Here is a 14937-nt window from a genome sequence, read left to right as displayed (position 1 = left end):
TACGTATATTATGCTACCAAATAAGTATCTTATTTTCTAAAATTTTGCGATGTAGTAACCATAATAATTATTATAAAATTCAACTTTATCAAATTCATTATTATTTTTGTTTCAGTAGTAAATAAACACAATAAGGATTTGAGCATATATTATTCGTCGAAATCTTATCAAGACAATAATTGTATTCGTTGTTTTGTACTTATTTTAAATCTTACACGGGAGTTACTGCGTCGACTACTGTCTACCGGAATGGACGAGTAACTGTTAACACGAAAATTCCCGTAAAAACGCGCATTTCTGAACTTTTACCATTCATTTTTGTAGATTATTATTTGATAATTATTACTTCGTTTGTATATTCTACTTCTAAGATGCTACAAATATCAAATACAATAATATTATGGCGTGTAAAGCGATTATCGAACCGCATTAAATTGTAATTGTTTGCGCCGAAGCCGCTCCTACAAATAATGCGGTTGGCGACAACGACTCGCGGGGTGCTGGGTAAGGGAAGGGTACCCAAGATTAAAAAAATATTGGATTTGAGTACAATAATATAAATATAAGAGCAAACGAAATAAATATAATTGGTACAACGGATGCTGCACGCTGGACATCCAATATTAATACAAAACAAATATATATACTACATAACAAATAATAATATAAATGCGGGCCCGTATGCGAAATAATAATAATAAAAGAATCACAGCATTCGATTCTTTTTGCACAATGAATATAATAAATTTACATATACACCAATAATAATATAAACGACCTGTGCTGCTATATTGTGCCCTGACACGGTGAATTCAGCTGGAAAGACGACAGCAGTAGATTACCGTATAAATATATATATATAACGACCAACAAAAGGGCCAGTTGACCACGAGGTCACCACAAAACTCTATAATAACGGGCGAACACACAAGTGAAACACGCCAGATTTGGCGACAAACGGTCACACGTTTAAAATTACGCGGGTCGTATTAAAACCATAACGACGCAAAGGCGGCACAACGACTTAAACCAAAAGAAAAACTCGTTGTCCGCACACGTGGTTTAGTGCGACCACAGCGCAAGGCGGCGAGCGGACGCGACGATGCGTCAAGCTCGACCGCCTGGAGAAGACACGCGGATTTGGCCCTCGATAGGTAGCCAACGGCCAGCAATCCAGTGATGGATGGCAGGGGGAGGGAAAGCAACTTTATCGCGAAGCTTCCCCGTCCGACACGGCGCTGCGATAAAATATACGTGGCGTCCGTGCTCGAACAGTAATACTTATTTAAAACACGTTAGCCCTGATAAATGTTAAACACGTTTCGCACTAAAAATGGCGTTTCATCAGCAATTTTAATTAGACTTTTTTTTTTTTACATAAATTACGTATTCTGAAAACCGCCAATTATTTTTAGCGAAATCCCTATATGATAAAGCTATAAAGCCATAAAGGAGAGGAAGTAATAAGAATTAACTTTAGAAATGTTTGGACTTACGCAGATCACACAATATTTGTTCATAATTATGATTTAAGAAGCACTGCATATATTCACAGTTGTATAATATAGTCCCAGAAATACGTACACGAAAAATTACTGTTTTTTAATACATATTTTTTATTACATAGACTTTTGATATGAATCAACAAATTTATAATATTGTATAATATTTAATAATAATTAATCACATAATTTATTTAGGCATATGATTTTTTTCAATCTATATAACAATACAATGACATATTTTTTGATTGAAGCTCATCATCTCGGTGTTCATCTATTTCATAACATTATGTTTCTAAAACTACTTAACAACAATTATTATTATATTCAAAAATATTTTCTGCGAAGTTTCGTCTTCGTTTTTTCAAAATATTTTTTTTTATAGTTAACTATAATAGGTGTTATACGTTTACACTGAAAGTTGTCCATAGTTTTTTTAAACTTATTTATATGTTTTAATTAACGCGAGAAAAACCAATAAAGTATTCGATTTTATTATATTATAAATTGAATTATTATAAACTGTCTCTAATAAAAATATGCATATTGTAACCTTTATATTCATAGTGGTACTTTTGATATAAATACTAAACTTACCTGACATGATGAATTACGATTCATGATGATTATTAATAAAAAAAAATAGTTTTTACTTGTAACTCTGAGCGTATGTTTGAGTAAATGTTTATCTTTCAGTGTTTTACTGTCTCATTTAGGGCTAATTTTATTTCTACATGATTATATTAAATAGTATATTTTCATGATATTGATACCTATACAACACCTATCGATATTTGTCAAAAAATATTCTGGGCTGGATAAAGTAAACAAAAGTTATAGAAACTTTGTTTTTCTTTTTATAGAATCATAGCTAATCTTTAGCTATCGCTAGTTGGATTATGCAATTCATTTTTGTTGTCAGATTCTAACGTTATTGATTCCATTTCTTTAAATAGTTCTTCGGGTTGTTCAATATCCTTCACATCAGTAGTTTCATTGTATAAATCCAAACGACGCTTTATGAGATCATGGATTATACCTAGAAAAAAAAATAATAATTAAATAAAAATAATGTTAATTTTACTTGTTAGAAACAATTTTATGAGAAATTTAAATAATATAGGTAGTTGTTTAAAAATAAACTTAGAAAACTTAAGCATTAAAAATACAATATAACAATAGTAATATAGAATTTTAGATGAAGGTTATCACAACGTTATTGAAGTATATTTTATTATTTTCATTTATTTATTTATTATAATGGATTATATATTTTAGAAACGGAGTGCAACGTTGATTGATTTTTCAATGATACGTGTTTTTTCTGTCTACTATTAGCTTTTGGGGAAAAATAAAAACTTCGATTTTTCAATTTTGCTAGTGGTTTTTGGTAACAAATTGGTTCTTTGTAGGGTAATAATGTGTATAGTAAAAATGTGCAGTTTTAGCGGAAACAATAATATGTTATTCTGTTGTTTGCACTTTTTATATTAAGTCTATTTTAAGTCTGTGATTAAAAGTATATTGTATTTATGTATTAAATGCATTAAATGTAGGTACTGAAATATAGTAGATAGGTATTGGGTTTTCTACACGTATAGTAAAATTCATAACAATATGATAAACGTAAAAGTATTTAATTTATCTCAAATAATGCTTTTAAATTATGACAAATTAATTAACATCGTTTTTATAGATTAAATAAGTTATATCGTTGAAATTTGAATAAGAAATTATTGAAAATGAAATACAAGATCCCACATCAGTTTTTCTTATATGTGTATAAAAAAATATTAAAAATACATAAGCATATATTTTTTTTATATATATTTGTAGTTAGAATTCTGCCAAAATGCATTGAAACATATCGATTAAAAATTATTTTTATAGACCTTTTATGTTTAAAATTAGAAAAAATTACTTATTTAAACAATAAATAAAAGCTTTGTTATAAATCATAAAGGTTATTCATGGGGACTTAAACCTCTTACGAATATATTATATTATTATGAAATATACTATACGCAATGACATGTTTGATTTATTTTAAGATATTATCTATCTAAGCTAGAACTTATTTTTATTCTTTTATGGTATTTACTGGAAGATGATATTACATTTTGAGTTATTTAAATTTATATAATATAGTGTAACTGTATATTATTGTAATAATTTAATACGAATAATGTATAATAAATTCAATATTTTCGAGGAAAAATGATACCAATCTACCATACTAAATAATAATAAGAGAAAAAGACAATAATAGCTTAACTAGCTTTATCAAAAAAATATATCATGAATTATACTTAAGGCTGACAGACTGTCTCTGCTTAGAATTGTTTTTCAAGTATAATGAATAATGATATATCATTGAATTCAAATAAATTCAACATACTCATAATAGTGGCTTACTCGACACCTAGGGTTACAGTATAGCGTTACCCACTTACCTACCTTTTTCTTAGTAATATTTATATTTTAATTATTTTGGTTTATTTTAATAATATTTTAGCCATATTATGTTTCGTCAATAATGAGTCTTTATAACTATTTATATTTATTTTTTAATGTATATTAAGTCGCATATTTTGTCGATAACGCATTACGTATATTTTTATGCTTTTTAATACGTCATATTTAATTTCATTAAGTTCCGAGCTTATCGATAGATAAATCATACTTTTTAAAATGTCGTCACTGTCGGTGTGTTTCGTTTTATCAGCTTGCAGTTCTTCCGTCAGCCATGACACGAACTCTGGACCTGTCGGTGATTATAGGTACATAATTTAATAAGAATAAAAATGGAGTAAGAAAAATGTATTTTTACTTTCTAATTTATTAATAGTCGAATTTGTAGAAAGTCCTTCTTGATTCAGATCTTCTATTACTTTGGGCAATAAATCAGTCACACGGCCCGAAGTCAAGATGGACATTCTTGCTTTTTCATTTTTTTCTCCTTCATCAAACATTTGAGTGTGTTCAGCCTGTAATATAGTAATATTATTTACGTTTAATAGTATAATTAAAGCGTATTAATATTTTAGAAATTATGAACTATAGGAATAAAAAAATAAATAGTTTTCTATAAGTAATACTCTTAAAGAAGTCTAATTTAATGATCATACTCACGATAACTTTATTCAGCCTTTCGTCTTCGTACTGCAGTCTTTGCTTTTCGATCTCCTCTACCTTGCGCCGCATGCAAAGTGTTCTTTGTTGCCGTTCCCTTGCCTCCAGCTCGTCTTCATACAGCACTTCGCGCATAGCTTGTCTGAACACGTCGGCTATCAGAGCTTCCGCTATCGGCGTCACTTCGGTGTCGAAGTCGAATAACTAAAAAATACATTGTAAGGAAAGCGCACCGACAATAAATCAATCCTAGGATCATGGTTTGTTTATTTATCCGAGACGCCGTTGGGCGTGGCCCGGCAACAAACTTACATCTTTATCGTCTACTTGGGTAGACGCATCGGTACCAGCGGACGTCCCAGTTCCCGGATTTGAGAACAGCTCTAGGTCGAATTCAGTCTGTGCCCCGAACGTCTGAGATACTGGATAATCGTATAACTATCGAGTTCAATAAGTCACATAATATGTTATTTTCACGGGAAATTCGTTATTTTAGTTATATATTATTATGCATTACAGATATTAAATTTTTTTTTAGTTTGTACTATCATGAAAAACATCGGTAAAAAGTTTACGGTAATACTACTAAAGTGGACAGAATTTATATTAGAATATATCACTATAATATATATATAGTTTTTACAAGAAAAAATATTTATTAATTAGCTATATATATTTATCAGTACAATCTGTACTTGAAATTTAAAAGTGGTTTAAAAGTTAAGCAACTGATTTTTTTAAACTCTTTACATTTTTTTTTTAATTCACTAATAAATTTACTTAATCACTTAATAAACATTATTGTCAATTAATTCATTGTAATAACTTATAGCTTTTTTCAGTTAATCTGAAAAGTTATAGGTATAAAATACGTAATTATAAATTAAAAATTTATTATAAAAATGTATTTGATTGATTACGCTTAAACTAAAAGTAGGTATAAAAAAAAAAAAACAAATAAATATTTCTTGATTTAATAATTTAAAATATACTAACTTTACTAATTTACAGATTGATTATATAGTACAATGAGAAGGAATACCAGCGTTTTTAACCTATTTATTATTTTGGTAACTTAATATTAAATAATTTTTTTCTTTTAATATCCCATCTTTGTTAATAACAAATATTTAAATTCAATTTTTCAATTCTTACTTCTTCTAAATGTACATCAGTTTGGATGTCCACGTTCTGTCGGCCTCTGGTAAGTTTTGGCGCTCCTAAGTGCAATCGTAACGCTCGAGTTTGATAGTCTATGGCTTTTTTCCTGGCCATGGCCCTTCGACGAGCTTCTGCTTCCCGTGACGCAGACGACTCTTTACCCAACTGTAGAATAATAATATTGTGGACTTCAAACGCCGTTGGTACACGATGTTTTATAAATTATTAGAGAATAATATTGTAGCAATAGCGAAAAGTGAGCTAATGTCAATATTCTGCAGCGTTTTCAAAAGCCAAAATATAAAACTATATTTAAAAATTAAAAACCAAAAATCAAAACTTTGTAGCGCATGCGTGTAAGCAAGACGCTCACCTCGGACGATAACTGTTTAGCATACCCAAAATATGGGTTCCATTTTGGACGCTAAATATTTGTAACAATATTATATATAGTATTTATCATATAAAACAACACTATAAGATAATAATAAGACATTATGTCTAAAAAATAAAAATATATAACACTTACAAATGGTTTTTTTGAAAAATTACTGCCTCTGACCACTCGTTTGTCGTGCATGATGTTCGTGTAACCCATTTGTTTACACATACTGTAAATTATAATAATAATAAAAAAAAATATTAATACAAAAAAATGCATCATTTACACGTTGTTTTGACCCAAATTCGAATTCTTGAAGAATTGATTGAAGAAATGGGGTGTGCAAGATTGTTGAGAGGACAAGCGAATGCTTTATAGTTTGTAAAAAAAAGGTATGAATATTTAACGACCGGTTTGCGTGCTTGGCTCGTAAGACATAAGTAAACTTGTGTGTTTTAACTAGAAAAAGTTTTTTTTTACGAGAATTGAGAATGTACGGCCTTAAATCACCCTGATAAAACGTGCGCAATGTTAACCACTATAAAATAGAAAAAAAATATTTTATTTTATGTGAATGACTTAATAATAAAAAAAACATTTTCTTATATATTTCACAGGTGTCGTAATAATACCTGTAAGACATATTTGTGTTTAATATTATTAATGAGTAAAAGAAGTGTCTATATAGGAAACCAGGGGGACTAAAACCTATAAATGAAAAGAACTAAAATCTATCGAATTTTATTTAAATCGTGAAATCAACATTTTGAGGGTTTTTGATTCTTTTAACTAGTAAGTTACTATTGGTAAAAATCTACTGTTAAATAAATATTTCGACATTCGTTGATTTGAAAATGTACACTATTAATCTCAAATTATCATTTTAGTTTTGATTTTAAACAGACATATTTTAATAGAATTCTAATTTTTAGATAGGTAGGTACTTAAATTGTATATACTTGTATAAATTCATATGAATTATTTTATTCATAATTATATATAAATAATAATGATCATTACCAAAACAATAAGTGTCTAATGATTAGCATTGCATTTTTATGACGTTATTGCATTTAAAATGAATGTATAAATATTTATCAAAATTAAATCTTTTTTATATTATATTACGTGTGTATTACTTACTTTTATACAATTTAGAAGGGTACGCTTTATAATATAGGTATTATATATGTTATTCACTGTACTATAGCAAATTTATGTCTAGATATCAATCTTAAATTGTATTACTCGTTATAGTCATTAAAGATAAGTATATGTATGTAGAGCGTATAAATTTGCTTTTAAAAATAATTCCACAAAGCCATCAAGGAGAATATCCTTAACGGCTAAGGGTCATGGTCAGTACTCATTGGTCACTATATTATAAAGTTGATTATCGTGTGCCATGTGCCCATGTGGTATATTGTAATACTATAAATACTATATATTATATTATGATTTATCAGTATTATCTGATACATAACTAATTGCACTTAATAGTAAAATTACATACTGCTATAAATAGCTACATAAATATATTATAATATAATAATATATTTGATTTGTTCACTGTAGATTTTCAGTAAATAAATATTGGTAAACTTACCATTACTAATTTTAAACATATAATTTGTAAACTCAGATTTTCCCCTATTTTAATTTTATAGAGTGATATGTATTTATTTTATATTGATTATTTACAAAGAATAAAAATTATTGTTATTTAAGTATGTTGTAAACAGCTTAAGGAAAGACATGAAATATCTAAGACAACATTACAAAATTGAGTTGGGTCATGGATATCAATACGATGGAGTTAATAATACCTACGAAATATGCATAGTCCACTCGAAACCGTAGTAATGTTCTTATATACATACATAAAGTGGCATTCTTGACATTATTTTTCAATTAATATAGCAAGAAATAATATTTTATTTTACCTATTCACTTACTAATATTTGGGTTAAATAACCTTTTTTTAGTTCAATTTGTTACACTAATATGTATATTATGCCATTTTATAAGGAACAAATTGGTTACAATATGTGAAATAAATTCAATATTATTGAATGTCTTATTATCAAAAATAAAAATGAATCTAACTTAACTCGATCACTAACACCTTGTCCAATTAAAAGCTTGAGTCCACCTATAAGTGAACAACAATTATTTTTATGCTTCTTATTTATCTAATGAAATATTCGCGACGGAGTTATATAAAAATATGTATGTAATAGGTAGTGTACCACTCAATGCAATTATAATGTAAGAATTTTATTGAATTTAATCTTAGTTAAAAAAAAATCAAAATCAATTTATTGTTGAAAAATAATTTATAACGTTTTTTAAAATCTTTTATATACTTATAACGATTTTTGTTTTTTTTACATAGTTCTATTTATAGTCATATAGTTTTATTAAGTACTAATAAATGATGTATATATTATCAGAGCAAAACGTATATTTTCTTTATCTGCTTAAAATAAAAATGTTGTAAATCTGAGTATATACATCAAGTTGTCTCATTTATAATACACATTTGCGTCCAAAAAGTTTTCGTTATGGGTCGAAAACAGGCGAGGTGACTATATCAAAAACATTTACTATGATAAATTTCCTATTAGTAAAATCTCTAAGATAACAAAAACGAGACGTAAAACTAGAATGTTAGTTATGTTTGTTGACTCTATTCGAAAATACCGTTTCACTTGTGGTCTACAGAAAACGTTTATTTGGTCGTTCATTCTTTTCAGCGGGAAAGTCCGCAACCATAAAGTATCTATATTCTATAATCTATATAATATTAATATTTTATATATATTATACAACTTAAATTTTTGGTGGTCTTTAAAATGATATGGGTAATGTATCATTCTATCATACTTCGCGAGACGAGTTACGAAAACGGAGTATTATTTCTTAGACACCCGCAATCTCGTATAACGTATATAATATTTCCCAAAACTCTCATATCGTGCAAAATATCTCGTAGCTATAATCGATGAACTTTAATTGGTTATCTTAACAGTTATACACGCATGACTTTATGAGTAAAATGTCAATGGTACAAATTAAATCAAAAAATATTTGAGAAATTTAATTTTTGAAATAGCTTTTTTTGAATTATATCTGTATTTTACAGTATAATCTATGAGTTATGAATTATTAATTAAATTTTAAATTTATTAAATTTAAAAAAAAAAACTAAAATGAACCAAAATGGCCTTCTTTATACAGACATTGTTTATATGCAACTATTCAAAAACAGAATTTAGAAGCCATAAATGTGTAATATTCGATATCGCCAATATCGAACGATATGCAATGAAAATCTGGGAATTTTATAAATAATATTTTTCATTTAATATAAATTATATTTATGATTTATAAATAATACAAAATAAAACATTATATTATGCTATAATTCATAATCTAATAATAACGAAAAAAAAAATATAGCACCAAAACTTCAAAAATAACAAACTAGTTGACTCTGCTATTTTAATCTGTATCCAGCAAATGCTATAAAATATCAACCCTGATGAAGATTTTCTTGGTTTTTTTTTCTTAAGATTCACGTAAACCGAAAATTTGTTCACTACTAAATAGATACTGATTTTTCCAACACAGATATATTATTATGGCGACAATTTATCGGAATGAATATTGGAACATACTGTGGTTATACTCACTCAGGTTGGGCATCGGTTTTCCGGGATGAGTATGAGACGGTACACCGTTGGTGTTGTCTGTCGTGGAGCACACGCGGTTTGCTCGAGTACGAATAGTACCGGTCCGAGTCGACGGCGGATGGAGACGAACGGTCGTCGAGCCCGAGCAGGGCTGCAAGGTCGGGAGGTGGGTCCAGAAAAATTCCTGTTTTCACCGTGGTCACGAACACGGGTTTCCTGGACGCGTGCTTGACACCGTCACCGGTTTGTCTCTGCAATTTGTTGAGCTTTGAATCCAAGGTCCGGGCAAAGTGCCGCGGTTCTCGGTCACGCGAGTGCTGATCCCGGTGATCGTGGTGACCGCGGTGATGATCGCGGTAACGGCGACGGCTGCGGCCTCCGCGGTCGTGGTCGTCGTTGATGACCGTAAACGACGAAGACGTGCGATCGTCTCCGCCGCTGCCGTCGGTACCGCCGCTGTTCTCTCGCATCCTTCCTCGTTATATTCCGGTCAGTCAACGGCCGGAAATAACGCGAGGACGGATTTCCGACAGTGAACCGCCGCGACGGCGACGACGACGACGACGACACCCGACAAACGCAACGGACATCGGGTCGAACGGCACTGAATTTACTCGTCGGCAACAGCGACGATGACTACGATGCGTGTGCGTGTGAGCGATTCGAGTATGTGCGTGTGAGCCGGCGGCGTGGGTGTGTGCGACGCGGGCTAAAGGGTTTCGTGCTCGAGGGCTACGCACGCGCTCGTCGGTCGCCGTTGACCACACGCGCGCGGGCAGTGGCTCGGCGTGACGCTCGCGATGGAATAATAATAAAACGAACGTAGGTAGTTCAGCTGTTCAACGACCGATTGTTGTAGTGGACGAGACCTATGCGTAGGTATACAGGGCGACCGTCGTGAAACGGTTTTTTGACCATATCAGACGTCAGTAGAGAGTTTCCAAACGAAAATGAAAACTATCTACAAATTATTAGAAACTTTAATTTGCTCGCTCCAGTCAAATCGTATTTATATAATATAATGAATATCGATAAAAATATATTTATTGATTGCTGTATACCTACGCCTATGTTGGATAGCGCGTATCATATACTATTCATATGTTAAAGCAACAAAAAATAATAATAATAAAAAAATATAAATTATTATAAATAATCGACTTGTTTACGATATATTTTCTTAATACTGGTAATTTTTTTTTTTTATCTATTGGTCAATAACCGATACCGAGTATCAGAGTACACTATAACGACAACGAGTGTAATTTGAAATTCATCTAATCTTGGTTAAGTTTTGGTGTATATTTCATATGTTATGAATTATGATACGTTTCGATTTACATAGTTATTCAATCCTTCCAAACGTTAACTAATTCGTTCACTATCAAATTTTGAGTATAATTTTTTAGTTTTATACATTGCAGTATTTGTATATGTTTAATAAATTCTTCACTTGTTATTATTGAATATAAGGGATTTACTGATGGTAATTTTTCAATCGGTTTATATGTTTAAGGTTTAATGATTTTTCAAGTTTTTGAATCATTATTGTAATGAGTTATTAATGAATATTTAATTTAATTTAAAACACCAAAAAGAAGTCAAGAATCGACACGTATTGAAAATCATTTTACGTTTTGAACATATGATTTAAATCAGATTTATCACAGAATTTTAATTTTTGTGTATGGTTATATCGCCTAACTTCACTGATAGTCTAACAACTAATAGTGGCAGAACAGCATGCCGTTTAAGATAATATTCCTATACATCTACCTAATAATATTTAACTCGCCTATGTGATATTTGTCATCTATTGTGTACACGCCGTATGTTTGTGGTCTGTCATGCAGTTTTTGTTCACTAATGTATGTACAACATATAGTTGTTATATTTGTATAATGCACGATGACCTCGGTGGCGCATTGCGTTGGCGACTGAAAATTCGGGATTTTAATGAACTGCCACCAAACACGGTATAACGTTTGCACGGCACTGACATTGGCGATGAAGGTGGAATTTTCGACGACCTCGGAGGGTGGTGGTCAGACATAGACGTGATATAAGTAGGTGCGTGCTACTCTCGGAACTCACGTATCGTCTCGCACCTTTTTACACCATTACAAATAACGCACTTAAATAATTTGTAAATGACCGACAGCGTAGTTGTTCTAGTCCTCAAAACTTTTGATCGCGATCGTTATCCACAGTATTTTCAAAACGGTCATTCTCGTTGTGCATCAATTTTCCCAGACACAGTACCAAAAAATTGGTGTAGCCATCGATGTAAGTTATTCATCAGCATAGAGGAATTTTTAACTAAATTTCGCTTATATAGGTATAAAGTAGCCCGAATCTTTGGTAGGGGGCAGATATTGCTTATTAAACGAGGAGATCTATTTAATAAAAGACACTTATTATTTCAGAAGTATAATAACTGTAAATCGTTACAAAACAATATTAAAAATAAATATTTTCTACATTTTATGTTTTTAAAATTTTGAATGGCCAATGTATAGTTTTAATTTAATATTCCAAAGTAAAATATTATTCGAAGTATTTAAATTAAATTTCGGACAATTAAATCATAACTTATGAGAATTTAAAGTTTATAAAAGTGGAATAATGGAACAAAATATTTTGAGAAATACCCCAGTGTCCTAAAAATTCTAGAGGTTTTTAAAACGATTTCTTATATTAAATGAATCACCCGGTATATTATATATAGCTTATTAAATCGAGAATGGACACACAAACCCTGACCGACGATCGCGTCCAGACGTTGACCCGACAATAAGGACGACGACTCGTCAGTCGAATAAATTTATACCCCTGGTCTCAAAGAATAAGGTCGGTAGTTTCCGGGCACGTAAATAATTAATACAATAGCACTAATTTGGGGTATTTTTCTTTTAAATATTAAAGAACTTCTATAATATACTTAAGCATAGTTGTATAATTTATAATAGAGTCGAACCGATATCCAACCGACCAATTATGTAATATATGTACAACTAATAATAAAATAATAAAAATAATATTATGTTATGTACCTATTTATTCGATTACGAAATGATACAATTTTGCCTTTTGGCATGATAACTTTAACCAATAGTTGTTATCCACTAACCGTTATATAAATATAATATTATGGTAAATACCTAAATAGTGTTATTTTAATAACAAGAATACAATTACAATTTTATACAATCAGTCTGGGATTTCAAGAATTACTCATCAGACACTATAATGATGGACTTTTCCGAGTAGGTTAAAAAGTTGTATCGTCCTCCACGGGACCGTGTTAAGAATATTCAGTAGACAAGAAACTATCATAACTATACTTAATATCTTCATAATCGTTGTTATTAAATTTAATATTTTGTATAAATAATATCATAATTTATTTTTAATAAAAAATTTGACAAAGATGATAACGTAATACTTGCATATAATAATATGTATAAATGTACCTATATATTATATTATTATTATATACACATATTATGTATTATGTTTGTCATAGTGCCGTAAAAAAACAATTCGTAATAATAATATAATCAAGTACCAAATCCGTCGTATGTATTGTACTTATTGTTCATATAAAAAGTTTTCTATTTTATAATTTAGACGTACTATACACACGCATAAGTGCGTATGCTTAAACAGAGGAAAATCGATATTTATTATGGTTAAACACTTATTTAACAAAAATACTAGTATTACTATACTTTTATGCAGACTAGTACGAACGTATCACGTGATAAATATAACTGTTATTTACCATTTTTAGTCAAATTAAACGGGTCAATAAACATATTTTTAAACCCCTAGAGAGGTATTAACGAATAGTAATTAGGTGATACTTTTAGCATCGGGCACTAGCTCTTCTTATTATTTTTTCAAGAAGATAATGGGTAGTAGGTACTGAAAATGTTTGTGTAGTGGCCCATAAATATTTTATAATTTATATGTTGTATTACGATCAAATCAAGGTTCAAGTATAAAAATTATTATGTGTCCATAATAAAATAATACCATATCAATGATTGAAATTGTATTTGTCGAAATCGTTCCAATTCTAAATAAATAGCTTTTCGTAATTTAATAGTTTTCTTCAGATCATGGTGAATTCAGAAACGCGACCATTTTGAACGTGTCACGCTCTAATGAGTTTGCTAGGTACTTAAAATAGCAGAAATCAAGAGTGCTATATTACCTCTACCTATACGTGTTTTTTCAGGAAGTTATAATGTACACGACGACACGAACAGACCTTGACCGGTGTAAAAATTGTTTGGTTTATTAAACGAATAGGCAAGTAAAATAGTCATAATAAAGAAATTTAACGATGTTTAACATATTATAATAATATGACTTTTTATTACTGAATACGTAAAAATTAATTACAGAATATCTGAACCGTATTCATAATATAATATAACTATAATAGTCACGAAACGAAATTCGTGAAATATAGTTTTAAAGTAGCTTTTAGGTAATCATACCTTCCTACTAATGAAATATAATTCTTGCGTGAAAATTGTGTTAAGCCATTAATACGTTTACTATGATTTATTATTATACATTTATATTCTAAATTTACACTACAGTTCTAGAAGTGAATATTAATAATATTTAAAATTTAATTTGAGTACATTTATAACACCCAACAATCCTTAAGCAAATTTATATTTATTTTTTTTATTTTTAAAAGATGTATATATTGTAATATGATATTATATCTATATTCTTATTCCTAATGGACGATAACAGATACGCTTATTTAAAGCAAGTCATTTGATCTTAATGGGATTGAGAGGGAAGAATTGGGCTGTTAGGCAGATATACCACAGGAAATTATAACAAAGAATAAAAAGATTTAAAGTATATTTTATTATTAAATGCGGTAAGTGAAGGTTTCGATTAATGACTTACAACTTAAAAGTGTCATTTTATTTTTGTACTAGACATGTGCTCAAAAGCATCGTGGAAATTTACAATGCTAGGGATGTGTTTGAAGAAAAAGATTTCTTAGAAGCGTGATTATTTTTCGAAACATTAA

General features: G+C 29.7%; 1 protein-coding gene across 2 annotated transcripts; it reads right to left on the bottom strand.

The window, feature by feature from the left end:
* Positions 1–1577: 1577 nt before the first annotated feature.
* On the bottom strand, positions 1578–10500 carry LOC126549327 (radial spoke head protein 3 homolog B-like). Of its 2 annotated transcripts, XM_050198162.1 has the most exons (9): positions 9873–10500; positions 6325–6406; positions 6169–6219; positions 5790–5960; positions 4947–5072; positions 4635–4838; positions 4333–4489; positions 4186–4266; positions 1578–2541 (listed from the first exon to the last, which is right to left on the bottom strand). In XM_050198162.1, the coding sequence occupies exons 1-9, from the start codon at positions 10340–10342 to the stop codon at positions 2381–2383; spliced, it is 1503 nt and encodes a 500-aa protein (XP_050054119.1). In that variant the 5' UTR covers positions 10343–10500; the 3' UTR covers positions 1578–2380. The 2 variants fall into 2 exon arrangements, with proteins under 2 accessions (XP_050054119.1, XP_050054120.1); XM_050198163.1 differs by lacking the exon at positions 6169–6219 and having other exon boundaries at positions 9873–10496.
* Positions 10501–14937: the final 4437 nt, after the last annotated feature.

Source organism: Aphis gossypii, chromosome 1 (genome assembly GCF_020184175.1).
Source record: "Aphis gossypii isolate Hap1 chromosome 1, ASM2018417v2, whole genome shotgun sequence".
Lineage (NCBI taxonomy): Eukaryota > Metazoa > Arthropoda > Insecta > Hemiptera > Aphididae > Aphis > Aphis gossypii.
Note: the sequence above shows the minus strand (reverse complement) of the source record. Positions and strands in the feature narration are given on the sequence as shown.